Source organism: Lampris incognitus, chromosome 1, assembly GCF_029633865.1.
Source record: "Lampris incognitus isolate fLamInc1 chromosome 1, fLamInc1.hap2, whole genome shotgun sequence".
Taxonomy (NCBI): Eukaryota; Metazoa; Chordata; class Actinopteri; order Lampriformes; family Lampridae; genus Lampris; species Lampris incognitus.
The window spans coordinates 143,155,438-143,172,731 of NC_079211.1; the positions used below are offsets into that span (position 1 = coordinate 143,155,438).

General features: G+C 47.6%; 1 protein-coding gene across 1 annotated transcript in view; it reads right to left on the reverse strand.

Annotated features, from left to right (window-relative positions):
* Positions 1 to 3,171: 3,171 nt before the first annotated feature.
* Positions 3,172 to 17,294, reverse strand: part of cabin1 (calcineurin binding protein 1) — a 67,051-nt gene continuing 52,928 nt past the window's right edge. Inside the window, exons 35-39 of the mRNA XM_056276047.1 lie at positions 12,994 to 13,068; positions 6,742 to 7,000; positions 4,291 to 4,449; positions 3,803 to 4,005; positions 3,172 to 3,630 (exon numbers count right to left, since the gene is read on the reverse strand). Of these exons, the coding sequence (XP_056132022.1) occupies positions 3,487 to 3,630; positions 3,803 to 4,005; positions 4,291 to 4,449; positions 6,742 to 7,000; positions 12,994 to 13,068 (840 nt within the window). The 3' untranslated portion in view covers positions 3,172 to 3,486. The remainder of the gene's footprint in view (positions 3,631 to 3,802; positions 4,006 to 4,290; positions 4,450 to 6,741; positions 7,001 to 12,993; positions 13,069 to 17,294) is intronic.

Genomic DNA, 17,294 nt, shown 5'->3' on the forward strand with positions numbered 1-17,294 from the left:
ACACTACCCGGACGCCCCAAATTCTGATTTTCTTGTCACTCAAGTACACAAATTTACAAAACAACACCCTAGGTCTGCAGTGGCCTACCGAATTCAGTGGAGGTGCCGCTCTGACGGCCGAGCGGAATAAACCGCCGTTCTTGCAGTCCGCTCGTCGTGTGGCTGGGAGGTTCGTATCCCGGCCTCGCCGTAACCGGTCACGGCCAGAGCGTCCACGGGGTAAGGCGTTCATTAGGCCACCCTTACCCGAGGGATAGCGGGCGTAGATCGGTGTAGGGTTCGGAGACTCGTCGTTCTCCAGCGACCCCTCTGGTCCAGCCGGGCGCTTGCAGCCAATCAACCGTAAGCATGCTCCCTACCCGGCCTGAAGGTGATGCAATCCACGCGAGGAGGCTTCAGCGGGTAAACTAGCGAGAGCAGCCGACACGAGTTTGAAGGAAGCTGGTGTTACGACTATCTCCTTCCTGTGGAAACGTGAGCCAGGGGAGTTACTCGACAAGAGTTCCGGCCGTATGCCACTTGGGTTAATCGGGTGGGGTAAAGGGGAAACACTAGAAATACATGTATGAACAACTTCAGTGGAGGTTCTTCTGGACGGCCTTCAGACGTCTCGACAAACTAACCGAAGCTCACCTGCGGCCACTCGACTGGACGGGACCGAGCCGGAATGACTCCGCACCCGCCTCCATAAAGACGCCACGGCGCGCGCAGGAGCACAAACCACCACGAGGTCCAAGAAAGAGTTTATTTATTTGAGAGTTGAAACGACATCACAAAATGCATAAAAAGTCAAGGGAGTCGAAAACTTCCTGAAGGCATTAAATGACAGTTCCTTAGATCTGGACTTTACATTTTTGGACATACTGCGAGACAAACGACGTTGGTTTTGCCAATAATCCCCCCCCCCCCGATGTACAAGGTGCAGAAGGGGGAGGGGGGGAGATGACTGACCGTTGTTTTGGACGTGGAAATAAAAGTGAATTTGAAAGGAAAATGAACACAGGGAAAGTCTGTTGCAGCACCGACTGCCAGCCTGAATACTGGCCTGGTTTCTGTCACTGAGAGACATCTGCTGACCAACAGTCACTCGTCTCATCTCCGTCCCTGCTGGACGACGTGGGAGCAGGTTGGACCGGTTAACGTCCCCCCCCACCCCCCACCCTGGGAGTTGGAACAACTGGCCAAGAATAAAACGAGGGCAGTAGTGGTTTAGGTGAATACACGGGAAGGACCCTTGCGGGGTAACTTTTTAATGCACTTTACTAAAAAGGTGGCACAAAACAACAGGCTTCGCGTCTCTCGGATAGATTTTTGGTCTGCGGAACATTAAATGCATTCAGTCCAAATGTAGGGAACAAATTCTGCTCGACCGGCCTGAGTCTGGGGCGTGGAGCAAAACGCGTGCCTCAAATTCAGCCCCCCCTCTCCTCCCCCCGCGTTACATTCCCCCGGAAAAGCTCGACAATCAAATAGAAAAGTATCTTACAGAGAAAGCCTCTCGAAGGATTTGTCAGTGGTGACGTGGCTTAACAGTTCAAGACGTCCTCTTTAAAAAGTCATGTTGGGACAGCTTTCAGGGAAACACAAAGCGGTACATATTTCCACACAGACACGTTAAAAAAACACATTCTATAGTCTGCTGAGTTAAGACAGAACTGGACAAATTTACCAAAATGTATCCATTGGAAAGACATTTGTATCGTTTTTATTTATTTGTTTTGGACCCCTCTCCCCTTTTCTCCCCAACTGTACCCATCCAATTACCCCACTCTTCCAAGTTGCCTGGTTGCTGCGCCACCCCCCCCCCCCCTCTGACGATCCGGGGAGGGCTGCAGACTACCACACGCCTCCTCCGGATGCACGTGGAGTCGCCAGCCGCTTCTTCTCACCTGACAGTGAGGAGTTTCACCAGGGGGGGGGGTGTAGCGCGTGGGAGGATCAATCATCAATCAAGTTGAATTTTCACGCTATTCTCCCCAGTTTTACCCCCCCCCCCACCCCGGCGATAAATACAGTATTCTGATTCTGATTCCAGTCCCCCCCCCCCGAACAGGCGCCCCAACCGACCAGAGGAGGCGCTAGTGCAACCAGGACACACACCCACATCCGGTTTCCCACCCGCAGACGCGGCCAACTGTGTCCGTAGGGACGCCCGACCAAGCTGGAGGCAACACGGGGATTCGAACCGGATCCCGGTGTTGGTAGGCAACGAGACCTTGGTACTGTAAGGTATTCCCCAACCTGCACTTGAATTCAATTTAAGTCAGGAAATATGAAAACTATGATTATACCAGTGTGTCTCGTAATTAAGTCCTGTCAACAGTTTCCTGAGTTGAATGGAATTGAAGTGACCTCTTTATGTCCTGTCTATCTCTCTCTCTCTCTCTCTCTCTCTCTCTCTCTCTCTCTCTCTCTCTCTCTCTCTCACACACACACACACACACACACACACACGTCTCCATTTTCTTTAATACCCAAAAAACATTAAAGCAGTCATTAAAAATATTTTGGATTATGATATGTACAAAAACTAATTTCTAGAAATTACAAACTCCCTCTCCATACCATTCAGAGCGATGCTGGTGACAGGACCTCCTCCTGGTAAGGGTTGTTCCTTTTCGCTACAAATGCACAAAAGAGCCAAGTATATAGGACACGATATCAGATTAAAAATATAGTGAGTACAAAAATAGCGCACAATAACGTGACATCCCACATGTAAAGTGTAAACATATCCAGTCTGCTACAGGTTACGGGGCCGTGCGGCACATCTGCCCCCCACAGGTGAGCCCCCCCCACACGCAAGAAGATTGTCCTCATTTCAGCTCGGTGTCCATTGAAATATGCGACGGGTAAATGCAAGCTCCTTGCAGTTTCAATTCTCATGCCTACGCAGGTGGTCGGAGGGGCTGAAAGTGGAGTAGCGCATGGGGTACGTGCTGCCGAGCACAAGCCCAGAATGAAGCACCTCGGGTCAGGGACGAGGAGTTCACCGGAAGGATTTAGCTGCATCTTAGGAGAGACAAATAGCACAGAACATAATAAAATATACACAAGCCAACAACTGGATGGCCTTGCGAGCCAGGAATCTGCACAGCAGATCTCAGACTACACCATCCAGTGAACAGTGTTTTAGTGCTTCCCAATACCACCGAGAACATACAAGGAACGCTTTATTAGCTGACGACTGGTAAGCAAAGATGGCACAACGCAGACATGCTGTGGAACTATGGGACTGGCCTATCAGCCGCTATCACCGCTGACATCGAGGGTAAAACGGTGACATGACAGTACAGCATTTCTCAGTTTTTTTCATTAGCATTACTAAATGCACAATGGCGTCAATATACATAGCAGCTGCGACAACATGTACCATCCCATTCATTCCAAGACAGGGCACAGAGGTTTGGCGAAGTCCGGCCGCGCTTGAAGGAGCCAGACCGGCATTGTTACAATTTTGCAGTGCTTCGAAAGCCGGTCCGAGGTTCAGATGTCCATGTAATCGTCCTCCTCCTCCGACTCGCTCTCCAGCGAGGACTCCTGGCTGGAGGTCTCCTGCACCTCCAAGGCTGGCTGGCTCAGAGTGTCCTTCTTGACTGTGGCTGCAGACTGGGAGGACAGAATGACATTCTGTAACACAGAGACAGCAGGGGGGGAGTTAGTGAGTCCCAAGGCACTTGGGAGGATGGAGGCCTTGTACGCTTACATGCGCACACACATTCTTTAATCAGATACCAAGCAGAAAAAGAAAAAGGTGTGTGAGAGAGGGACAGAGAATGGCATGCGGCGGCAGTTAGAATACCTTGAGTCTCTGCTTGGTCTCCTCTGAGATGCTGCCTTTGGGGGAGAGTAGTGTGGGCGTGGGGGGCGTCACTGTGATCTCTGGGGGGAACTTTGTAACGGTTGAAGGAATGAAGAGCTTTGGCATGTTGGGGGGGATACGGGAGCGGACGCGGCTGGGGTCTGGGAGCTTCGACTGCTCGCTGCTAGAGTACTGCTGCTGATCTGATGGGAGACAAGTGACAGGGGACGAGTGCATCAAGTCTACTATTCACTTGGCTTCAAAGTCCAGCCTGCTGATTTTTCTGCCTAATAAAACACAACTGTTGCTGCATTACTGTTTGTATTATGAATGAAGTCCATGGGTGTTACCCAAAACCTGGAGGTTAGTAAGTGATATCTGCCCCTGGACACTGAGTCACAACATGCCAGTAACTGAGAAGCTGAAATAGCCCCGTACTCCCATCTGCTAACCCTGCCCCACAGAAGACCTAATCCTGAGGATCTCACCTGGGCAAGGTTGTGTGGTGCTACATGTGGCAGGTTCTTCCTGGTACCAGCCTGCTGCTGTTTCCTGACCTGAGGATACAGTTGTCAGTTTCATCTGTTGGCAAAGGTGAGACTCCTGCTGATGGTAGGACCGACCCTCCACCGGCACCTCTCTCTCCTCTGTATACACAAAATGCAGTCATAAACACACACATCACTGTGATGATCACTTAACAACGTTGTGGATATGGTCCCCTCAGGACTACGATTTGCATAATAGCTCCTCGCTAATACCACAGGGACTTGTCCTTTTACTAAAAGCAGCACTCAGAACATCCAACTGTGCTGATTGCACCCCTACATTTGTCGAATTGCATCGTTTTACTGCAATAAACAATCTAACTAGACCGTTTAACAATAAAATTACAGAAATTTTATGTTGACTCAGCTCTGGTCAAAGCCATCTTCTCACTTCAAGAGTAAACAACAGTGACGGTATTGCTGGTTCCAGTCTCCTTCACATTCAGTTATGCGCGGTGGCCTTGAACAGCTGAATCACCCTCACATGTTAGAAAAGTCCCAAGTCCATCAGATGAGACTGCACCGAATCAAATCACTACAGCAGCACACACCAAGATTCATCCCGAAGGGGGGACAAAATTAGATAAATAACCAATACAATAAAAATTCAACATCTGGTTTTTCTGCCCAGCTCGAACCCCCACCATAACTTTCCACACATCACCATAAAACCGTCAAAGTTAGAGCCACCATTAAACTCTTCTAACCACCGGCGCTGAACCTGGAACGAGCCCCGGAACAAACTCTGGCACTCACAATCGCCGAAACCCTCGGAGGAAGAAAAAAAAAATAATTAGGTTAGGATGGAAAGACACAAGTGGATAACCAACACCACTGCTAACAAATAGGATAATTTTCTCTCTCTCACGTTGCCTAGGAGACCGTTCTGGCGAGTACGCTGCCTGGTACATCACGGTGACTGTGAGCGTGTGGAGAGCATGTCGGGGGTTTTCTACCTTTCTTATGAAACCCCGCTGAGCAACTGATAAAACTAACACACAGACAATGGTCAGATGAGTAGTTTTTCTCAACTTTTCACGTTTTTATGTTCTGATCAACCCTTCAAACCGGAGGCCGGACACTCAGCGAGCTGATTACGAGGATTTTAAGGCGCCGAAGCGTCTCTGTAACGAGACTGATCCCTTGAAAGTGGGACAGACAAGAGGAATCAGGGGAAAACATGCTAAAATGGACCAGCTGACTAGGTGAGGTCCAACAAGTGTCCACAGAGATCATGTGACACAGGATGAATTGAGAGTCGGTGCGATAGAGAGCTGAGGGGGTGATCATTCAAAACACCCCCCCCCCCATGTTGCTGACACTCCGTCAGTGCCATAGGAACAATGAGTCATGCCTGATAACACTGGCTTTACAGCTTTAGAAGATGAATATCAGATGAAATGCAAATGTTTCTTCAACAATGGAATATTCATCAAGTGTATCAAAACATGATGATTTCAACTCCCTCTTGGAGTTCACGGAGAGATAAAAACAGACATTTCCAATATTAACTAGACAGCATTCTCAAACTTTTAATTGGGTGGGGGCTAACAAAACCAAAAGGAAATTTTTTTTTAAAAAATAAACCAGGTCAGGATCTGGAAATTATGTAATTTGGTTTTTAAAGGCCAATTGTGCCCCCTGCTGGTCATTTCAAATAACAAACGGGGCAAGAAAATCAGTTGCCTTGAGATTGCGTCAAACACACTTTCATTGTGTATGTTTCACAAAAGGTAAGAAGAATGCCTTTTTTCTTTTAGTTTGGTTTTTCCTCTCTTTTCCTCCCCAACTATACTTGGCCAATTACCTCACTCTTCCAAGCCGTCCCGGTCTCTGCTCCACCCCCCTCTGCCGATCTGGGGAGGGCTGCAGACTGCCACATACCTCTTCTGATACATGTGGAGTCACCAGCCGCCTCGTTTCACCTGACAGTGAGGAGTTTCACCATGGGGACGTAGCGCGTGGGAGGACCACGCTATTCCCCCCCAGTTCCCCCTCCCTCCCGAACAGGCGCCCCAACCGACCAGAGGAGGCGCTAGTGCAGCGACCATACCCACATCCAGCTTCCCACCGCAGACACGGCCAATTGTGTCTGGAGGGACGCCGACCAAGCCGGAGGTAACACGGGGATTCGAACCAGCGATCCCTGTGTTGGTAGGCAACGGAATAGACCTCTACGCTACCTGGACGCCCCAACAGATGTAAGTAAGTTATAATTCAGCCTGAAATTTCAGCTGACAAAAATAGCATCTGTTCTCTTGAAATTTCAAAATACAGCCAAAGTGCAATACTTTACGGAGACATTTTGTTTGTACATAAATCACAGTAAACCACAGACTGACCTCTGTCGCTGGAGAGGTTATAAGACGTTGGGAGAGGGAGTTCCTGTACCTGTATGGGGCAGAAAGGCCATGGCTGCAGCAGCGTGGCCGACGGCTCTCCTATGCGGTGGCTGGTCGTGGAGGCCTGTAGGTGGCGGTCTGGACAGCTTCCCCAGGGGCTCGTAAACGGCTTTGACCTGGCTGTCCTGAGTGGACAGGGGGTGGCAGGCGGAGTGGCTGAGCAGGACTGGCGTTGGCAGCGAGGCGGGAAAAAATACGTCACGGTGCTCCTTGGTGTATTTAGGAGTGGTCGGAGCATCGCCGGCAGACTGGGGAGACAAAGAAAGAGCAGTGGTAGTGAAGAGGTGCGCCTACCCTTTGGTATCCATCTGCAGTATGAGCCTATGCCCCGCACAGGTAGAACGCTGAGAAGTGCACATTCTCCTCCCCGGTGGTGGCTGAGTCATTCGCAGGGATCGGAGCCACAGGAACGGGATGAGTCGCAGTCGATAACACTGCACTTTTCACACAATATGCCATCACCAATATTAGTCTGTCAATGTGCCTGTGCACCCCCCAAGTGACCACAGGCTTGTGTGCCAGATGCCGGCTGGGGACTAAAACTCCGGACTGCACCGCATCCCTCTATGTCACTTTCCTGGGTGTCTTTTGAGGACCACTCCAAAGCACAAAAGCTGCACAAACAACCTGTGACAACAACAGCCGACAGCCACAGCCGCTGTCATAGCAACACAGAAGAACAGAGTCAAAGGAAATGAATACATTTTCTCCACAGCTTTTCCTTTTACAACGGAGGACTATTTAACCAGCCTTCTTTTAGTTATAGTACACGTAGGAAAAGTGGCCGATCGTAGAAGACGCAGCGCCAAATAAGAAGTAAATCCAGTATCTGTTGGTCAGCAGCATACTGATGGTAGGTTTATACTGCTAATATCACTAAGCAGACTAACCCAGACACATCTCGGAGCAAGTGCAAATGGCATTACTACATATGGCCCTACACATACAAGGATAGGGTGCTCTACCCAGCGACGGCGGCAAAATCAAACGTTAAAGCGAGTGTGTAACAGTTTTGCTAATGTTTTAAAAGGGCCCACAGACCCATACTGTAAGCTAAAGTCTACTACCGGCATGTTCAAGCTGACGAGTAGGTTTCAACAAATACGTTATCATCAGATAATCGGGCATTGCAAAGATCTCTTGCCATTTTTTCTTCTTCTCAGGCTCCCACTGTTGGGATTTCAAGTTAAATCATGCTCTCATTCTGAGCTGCGTATGATCAAGCTCCCCAAGGGACCCACGCACCGCACAGCACAGCACAGCACATTACAGACACTCAAAATATGTAGCACGGCCGTCCCAAACCTATGACAGCAACCATCCCCCTGCCCACCAGCCACCGGCATGCACACGCTTAACAAGGAGGCTGACCCAGCACTGATGATTCATTTCTCATACATTAAACATCACCGACAGATAGGTTTATGAGTGAGGTAGGCCCCGTGCACCAGGAGACGCTGTACCTGAGCACAGCGCAGCAGAGTCCATGCAGTCAGAAGGTTCCCCAAAGCATTTACTGTGTGGGGGAAACTGAGGTCCGAGCATCTGAACCAAACAGCAGAGCTCTGCAATTACTGAGATGGGGCTTCAAATCAGCTTATCTCTGCTTTCGATCTATGGTTTTGGTCATTTACCCCCAAACACAATAGAGGAGGACAGGCCAACCAAACATTTTAATTAAATTGCCTCCCTAACGAAGACTGTCAGTAGAGCTCCTCTGTGAAGCTCACCCGCCATGTTCTTCCATAAGTAAAGCTCCATTTTCCTCCATGGCTTAGCCCACCTATACAGCGAGCGACATGGGGGCGTCCCAGTGAAATGACTCCCACAGTCCTTTGAGGAAGCTCTACCACACCATGTCTTGAACAGGGAGGACAAAAACAAACAAATCGAAGAAAGGAAAACAGGATTTGTATCAGCGGAGTCTGATGAGTCACAGAATGACTCCAATGAGAAACAAAAACCGCAAGAGGGGGGACGGAGGGCTAGCGAAAACAAGAGAAAACAACTGCTGATTTTGAGGTGGAGCGCCGTCTACAGTTACGCCAAGATTGCTTGTCAACATTTGAAGGGGTGAGTAAGTCCGGGTGAGGTGGTTTATTGCGTTTTTCAAGCACAGGCAAAGACTCTTCCCCATCTCGGAAAACTCCGGGGTGACTGACTCCCATATCCTATTTCAAAGTGACGCTCGACGCGAAACCCAGAACAAAAGGGGGCGGAATATCACACAAAAGCATAAATGTGATAGACAGCAAAACCCTCTTTATGGAGACGTGTAATTCTTTTGGCTATCACGGATAACAGAACACAAACAACCACATGCGAGCAATTTATATTCTGCAAACAGACACCGGTGACCTAATTTACAAAGGGAAATATATTGTCAGCTCGGTTAGAAAATGCATCTGGAGCGTGTCAGGCTAAGGCTCCCGACCGCTATTCAAACACATCCGAGTACGCTCAAGACGGATTAGAGTCCAGTTTTTCCAAGCGACCACGACCCCCACTTTCACCTGGCGGACCAACGATGCAAATGTCCTGTCAAAGTCTAAAAAATAAAAGAAAACTTAAAACTCATTTCCTGTGACGGACTGGCGGCCTGCCCAGGGCGTCTCCCCGCCTGCTGCCCAGTGACCACTGGGATAGGCTCCAGCATCCCCCGCGACCCTGAGTAAGGATGAGCGGTTTGGATAACGGATGGATGAAACTAATTTCTGACCTACCTATTCAGTTGTTGTAGGTACATTTACAAGTAAATCCAAGAATCTTAGAACGAACGAACAAACAAACAAACAAACAAACATCCAGACATAATCTGGGTAGGTCTTTCATCTATACTGGGATTCTTTTGCTGAGAGGAAACATTTAAAAAAAAATATATATGCATAAATGAAATGTATATATAAATCAGAATTGATATTAAAAAGAGCATTAGAATACAAATAATAAAAGCAGAAAAGGGAATGGAAAAAAATGAGGTTAATTTTGCTCATAGCGAATTTTCACTAACATGAGGTTGAGGCAACATCACCGTGACAACAGGCCGTGGGCAGAGACCCTCCACGGCTCTGTGTGTGTGTGTGTGTGTGTGTGTGTGTCAGGGCGGGTTGGGGTGGTTGTCAGAAACTCCTACAGATGAGGCAGAGGACTACACGGACAATAGGGTGGTAAAGAGAACACCCTGGGATCACGATTACTGGTCAGAGTGGGGTTTTCTTCAGTGCAGTCAGATGTTTCCTTGTTCGGTGGATTCAGACACTTGACATATTCCCTTGCGAGCACATGTGGGTTGTCTTTCATGTACAAAAAGAAAAAGAAAAAATGCCCACACCGATGATCAGCTGCAACCCATAACAAGTTTGGCAAGTACTGAGTGAAGCCATAGACAACAACAGGATTCACACCTTGACTCGGCTATTTTCAGCACTGGTAGGTAGTAACAGGGAAGACTTGACTGGGAATTACCCTGCTACTCTATTTAGCATATTTTACAACAGATAACAATACCGCTGGCGGCACGGTGACGCAGTGGTTAGCACGGTCGCCTCACAGCAAGAAGGTCCTGGGTTCGAACCCCGGAGTTGTCCAACCTTGGGGGGTCGTCCCAGGTTGTCCTCTGTGTGGAGTTTGCATGTTCTCCCCGTGTCTGCGTGTGTTCCCTCCGGGTGCTCCGGTTTCCTCCCACAGTCCAAAGTCATGTAGGTCAGGTGAATCGGCCATACTAAATTGTCCCTAGGTGTGAATGTGTGTGTGTGTGTCAGCCCTGGGATGGACTAACGGCCTGTCCAGGGCGTCTCCCCTCCTGCCGCCCAATTACTGCTGGGATAGGCTCCAGCATCCCACCACCCTGAGTAGGGTAAGCGGCTTGGATAATGGATGGATGGATGGACAATACCTTCATTGACTTGTGTTATTGCAGTTGCAGACCACCAGATATTGTTCACCCTTGCTGGTCTTTTGCAAAATTTTTTTTTAAAATTTCTGATACCCCGTGCCTAATTAATTACATAGGTATGGGCAACACTAAAACCTTATTATCTCAAAAATAGCAATTTGGACGTGCCTTGACAGGCCCAGTTATTGTGGATGTTTACAAGTTCAAGTCGCACGACAGCATCTCACAGGGAGTTGCACCAGTGAGCTGTGTAGCAGAGGTACAGACTGTAGCTGTTAGTCGAGGCCACGTTGCATCACAGCATGCCCGGCTGGATTATAACCGCTGGCATATCGCCTTGCAGCCGCCCGGCCCGAGCGCCGTGTCAGGGCGGTGAATGAACCGCAGCTTGGATAATGGAATGGAACCATACCACCATGGTCACATCCCCTATTGATGATAGAATAGTAGCTTATGTCATTGTATGAATAGTATTCCGAGTTAAAGGGCAGCATCTAATTAAGTACAACATATGCAAGAGTCTGTATTAATATTTGGAATACCACATACAAAGGATTGACCTCAGGTGTCGGGGTAGCGTAGTGGTCTATTCCGTTGCCTACCAGCACGGGGATCGCCAGTTCAAATCCTCGTGTTTGGTGTCCCTACAGACACAATTGGCCGTGTCTGCGGGTGGGAAGCCAGATGTGGGTATGTTTCCTGGTCGCTGCATTAGTACCTCCTCTGATCAGTTGAGGCGCCTGTTCGGGGGGGAGGGGGAATAGCGTGATCCTCCCACGCACTACGTCCCCTTGGTGAAACTCCTCACTATCAGGTGAAAAGAAGTGGCTGGTGACTCCACATGTATCGGATGAGTCACGTGGTAGTCTGCAGCCCTCTCCGGATCGGCAGAGGGGAGCAGAGATCGGGACAGCTCGGAGAGTGGGGTAATTGGCCGGATACAATTGGGGAAAAAAGGGGGTGAAATCCCCCCCCCCCCTCCAAAAAAAAAAAAAGAAAAAAAAAAGAAGGGTTGACCTCATTGGGTCAGTTTGGCTCATTTTAGTCCCGGTTAAGTCAAATTTACAGGTAAGAATTCCAAATTGACTTCCAGACTTCTTACTGTCCAAACTTTCTGGAGGTGACAGCATTTTTCTTTGTGGCAGACCTCCCCCATTAAGTACATCAATCAAGCTAAAAAAAAAAAACCCCAGCAAGAATAATTTGACAGTACTTTCTGACCACGCCAAGTAGTTCCCCTGAGCTTTTGCTACCAATGGAGACATGCTATAGATCTCTTGTGCAAATGGCACCCAAATAAGGCAAACTGGAGCATGACGACAGGAAACCACCTGGCAAACATTACAGACAAGCCCTTCAGAAACGGCTCCAAACAAAGATGCAGTAAACCTTTAAATAACTGTCAGCTACATGGATATTTATACAACTTCGCCATGAGTTCGTTGTTCTCAAATTGCTATCTGGACTGCCAGTGACAATACTGACACTGCCTTTCTCTGTGTTATGCAGCAATGGACATTCTGTCCATAATCCCAGTTGAAACCAGTCCAGGCAATAGAAATTCAGCACAAAGAAAATTAAAAATACTAAAAATTCCATTCCATTATCCAAGCCGCATATCCAAATTGGGGTCGCGGGATGCTGGAGCCTATCCCAGCAGTCACTGGGCAGCAGGCGGGGAGACACCCTGGACAGGCCGCCAGTCCATCTGAGTAAAAATACTAAAAAAAGAAGAAAAAAGAAAAAGAAAAGAAAAGCTATCCTTTTTAAACTTTCAGCTATTGCAATCAACAACAACCTAGCAGTTATTCCTTTTCTAGAAAGAATGAATATCACTGCTTCCTCAGTTTGGACAAAAGGCTGAGTAAATATAACAGAAATAATGTAACGGTAAAGCTTGAACAAGCGCTCCTGTTGCCGATCGCGCCCACGAGACCCAAAACTGAAGTTCAGTTTCCTCCGTGGGTCATTTCCACCTACACAAACCACACGTCCTTTGAATGGCTTTGTCTCAGAGCCGAGCTCTATGGGAGGGAAGGCCTGGCTGTGGGAGCCTTTTCTGGTCAGATGAAGAAACAGACAAGGCTATCTGGGGTAATATGGGGTCAATTTTGCCATCTGCTGCTCAACTGCTGGCACTCCATTAAACCCCTCCTCAACAAGCGTAGAATGGAAACTTGCGGGGGACCTTTAGATTTATTTTTGCACTACACTGCAGTGCAACGCTGTGGTGTGCAATCGATCATGCCACTACGCGGGCACACTTGCATGTGTAGTTAAGTAAAGTGTAAAGGCACCGATAGCAAAGAAAGAGACGGCAAGCGTGTTGACTTTTTGTCTTGTTACCTGTCTTTGCGCAGATGTCGCCAACTGGATCTGGCAGAACTTCACAGCTTGGTCAAGGGCCACATCCTCGTCAACCTGAGAGACCGGAGAACAGGCAAGGTGCAGACATTAGGGCAAAACAGGGCAGAACAGTGGACACTCACTATATTCCTGTACAACTAGAGAAATACTATAGGAGAGAGGTGTAAAAACCAGGTCCAGAAAGTAAAACTCCAAACCATGTATTTGGCTCCAATCATGCACTACACCAGCAGATTCTAGCCAACGCTACTCCTCAACTAGGTAGGGAAAACTACTTAATGAAACCAGCTGGTTTAGTAACATGGTTGGAGCAAATACACAGTTTGGACATTTACTTTCTGGACCCAGTTTTTACACCTCTGCTATAAGACAGTGCAACAACAATTGTCGTTCCAAGTGTTCAAGTATGTCACTATGTCTGTACACCAGTACCACCAAGACATAATCCTGTCATTTCTGTGTCAAAGCCACTAGGATCTCTTTTAAGCTGCTGAGTGTGATGGTAGCACCACACAGCACTGCTCTCACTAGGCTATGCTGTGGTGATTAGTGGCAGTGTTGGTTGTGTGTGGGAGTCAGGCAGCTACCAGAGAGGACCACATTCCAAGTAGAACTGATGTTCACAGGCATATTTTCGCTGCAGTAAGTAAGCACTTGTTTTTAGCCTGTCTCGTATTTGGGAAAAGGTGCAAAAAAGGGGTGTAGAACAAGAGGGTAGTGATGGTCGGGGACTGAGGGTGGCAGTGCTGAGGTAGAACGCCTCGCCCCAGCTTCTCACAAGTCTACTCAGAGAGTTTAGTTGGCTAACGCCAGCACGTCACCTTTCTACTCGTCCTTTGTTTTTTGAATAAATTTATTTCTAGTTTTTCCCCTTATCCCACCCGATTAACCCAATGGCATATGGCCGGAACTCTTGTCGAATAACTCCCCTGGCTCACGTTTCCACAGGGAGGAGATAGTCGTAACACCAGCTTCCTTCAAACTCGTGTCGGCTGCGCTCACTATTTTACACGCTGAAGCCTCGCATGGATTGCATCGCCTTCAGGCCGTGAAGGAGACGTAGGGAGAATGCTTTCGGTTGCTTGGGTGCAGGCGCCCGGATGGGCCAGAGGGGTCGCTGGAGAACGATGAGTCCCCGAACACTACACCGATCTACACCCACTATCCCTCGGGTAAGGGTGGCCTAATGAATGCCGTACCCCATGGACGTTCTGGCTGTGACCGGTTACGGCGAGTCTGGGATACGAACCTCCCAGCTGCATGACGAGCGGATTGCAAGAACGGCGGTTTATTCCGCTCGGCCACCAGAGCGGCCTCGTCCTTTGTTACTGGTCTAATACGCTGGACCCCATGTGGACCACCTCCATCACATGGGTCTCACCGTCTCTTTGATGCCCCCATCTCAAGCAGGCATTTCAGATGGGGTTCATCTTAAGGTGAGTCTTCCTCCGCATGCAAGGGAAAACCTTGTGATTTTCTCCCTCGAAGTGGCTGTGCGATATCTCATCTTTTGTTGAATTTATCACAAGGTCAACGATCAATAAACATGTTTTCAACTTGAAAAAATGTAGAAAAATGGTTTGCTACCCCCTTTAAACAGCCTGCTGTATGCAAAGGTTAAGGTCTCCTATAGTGTTTTACAATCCACGCAACAGTCAAATGGACTGAACGTGGCTTCAATGTAATACACCGAAGTCGGACCTCCACTTGGCATGCTCTCACGCAGGAAAATTCCAACCATTTGGCAGCGGCGAGTTTAATCTCACATGACTAAAATCAATGTTTGAATGCAGCTGGTTTTAAGAAAACACCTCTTTCATATGCTTTTAAATAAAGTCATTAAATTAAGCCTGCAGAAAAGTCACAGGACACGTTTGGTCAATTTGCAATGTGTTTTGGGTGGACTGCAGCCCTTTTATAAAACAGCTTGGCTCTAGATAACTGGTGACTGAGAACGGCGTTGAGACGCTGCAGTCGGGTTGGAGTAAAAGATGCCTCGGTGAGGACTTGACGAGCAGCTGGGCCTTTCAGAGTTGGTGGAGGGGCTGCTGCGGTTTCACTGACAGCGAGAGTTTGACAACACCCCAGAGCTGTCGTGTGAGCACATTCTGAGGCAATGGATTGAGCTGTGAGAATGTGGAAGGGAGGACTATTGGCATTGTGATGCACGGCTGAGCCTCTGCATGGGCTCAGACTGGAGCAGTTTTTATCCTTCAAGCTGAACACACTTCCTGATGGGAGTAAATGCTCTGTCTGCCTTTAGACCATAAGCTTTGGAGGGACTTAAAAAGATTAGTACCATAGAGCAATTGGAACAGGGGGGGGGGGAAACCCCCACATTGAATTATACATGCTTTCTGTTCAAAACTGACAAAAACTTTCTCTGCCAACCCCATAGCAAGGTGCCAAGGCATACATCGGAATTGTAAATCCATGCAGCTATGCTACACGGCATGTCCTAAAGAAACGGAAACTGACAGAAGTGTTAGCCAGCCATCTGCAGTTTAGGACAGAGGGTGCCCCGGCAGAAGATCCCCTGGGCAAACAGCTAGACAGATTAACTGTATAACTGACTCATTGACAGAAAATTGCTATGCAAAACATGCAGGCTAATTTTTCGCCAGAATGTAGCTACGAAATGTGTTCTCCTATTGTCAACTCTTCAAGTAAAAAGGAAAAACTCGCTATGATAGGGGAAAAAAGATGCTCAACGGGTAAAGAAGTGGACTAACTCCTCTGTTTCTCCTCTCGTCTAATTATGATTGTATGCTCATGTGAAATAATAATTTTTTACAAAAAGCATCTCCAAAATAGCCACAGAAAAGGAGGTAAAAGTTGTCCTCCAGCAGGAAATACCCATTCATCTTTTTGAATTTACAAGTTTAGGCACCAGAGGTCTTGACCTCTGATTTCCTGTGTGAGTGCTGCTTTTTTCCTCCCACTTTTCTTATCTCTCCTCTGCTGCCTAGACGTTGAGGCTCGTGGGCCGTTACTATGGTGAATCCACCAGCCCACTGCAGCAACAGTTGAAGGGAAGCGATAGGACATGCATTTTTTCCACTTCAGATCGGTGGCAACAGTCAGGAACGAAACAATACGCTGTAGTTCTTGTCGTTTGAATTCATTAAAATTGCTGCTGAATTATAATATCCTAAGAGTTTAGGTCGCTACTAAGCTTCACCAGCGGGGACAACAGAATTTTAAGCTCTGTGATTGGATGTTTCTTAAATCCAATACACACTGAGATTCATAGTTGACATATGTACAGTCTTGTACCTTTGACTTTTTTTACCCCAGAAACTAGAAAATTTTCAGCACAATTGCTAATTGTTATACTGACGATTCAACCGGGAAGGTTTCATGACCATCCAACCGTTAGAGATGCTCCAATGGCCAGTCATGTGACCTTGTCTATGGGAAAAACAAATGGGATTTTTTTTCTTCTGGAAACTAAGACCCTCTGATATAACTCCACCCAGTTCTCCACTCTATTGTGCCTTGGCAGACCACAGTGAGCCAAGTGAAATATGTGGGCCGGCTACGCATCGCTAAGAAACTACTGCCCCCTTAACAACATCATAAGTACTACAACATCACTTTAGTGTAACCTCCAGATAGAGAAATGAGAAAACAAAGCTCATCCCTGTTCACAGTTGAAGTGTTACACAATAGGTATGAAACATACTGAGTCACTGATACAAGAGGTTAATGGTTTCATGGATAGTGATGCTGCAGTCCCGCCTCTGCATTCTATCAAAGGCACTCAAACATGCTTAAAACACCAGATGACAACACTGAAAGGAAAACAAAATTATGAAAGTATTATGAATAGGACAAAATAAAATACATTTCATAGTACCTGGCTGCAGACTGACTGTCTCTCTGACTGCACTGACTCATTTTTACTTTGTGGTAGGATCACTGCTAAAGCATCAACTGGACTAGGGAATTTCAGTTTCAGTTTCAAGGAGACAAAAATTGCTCACATAGACATTAACGCATATTCGGTGTGCAAGTGCAAAACAAAATGACAAGAAATGACAAGAAGTTGTGACTCGACCTGCAACAGCCATCATGTTTTAAGGCCGTAGCAATGTTGACACAGCCAAAAGCAAATCAGGGAACAGGTCTGAGTGATTTTCCCACTTCAGAAATTGTTCCTTGCCAAAGCCATTAACATTGATTCTTTATTTCTTCCAATGTCTTCTACTTTTGCTTAGATCTATATTTGAGCAAGGATCATCTGTGATCCGAGTTGTTCTCATTAGGGTCCTTGCAGA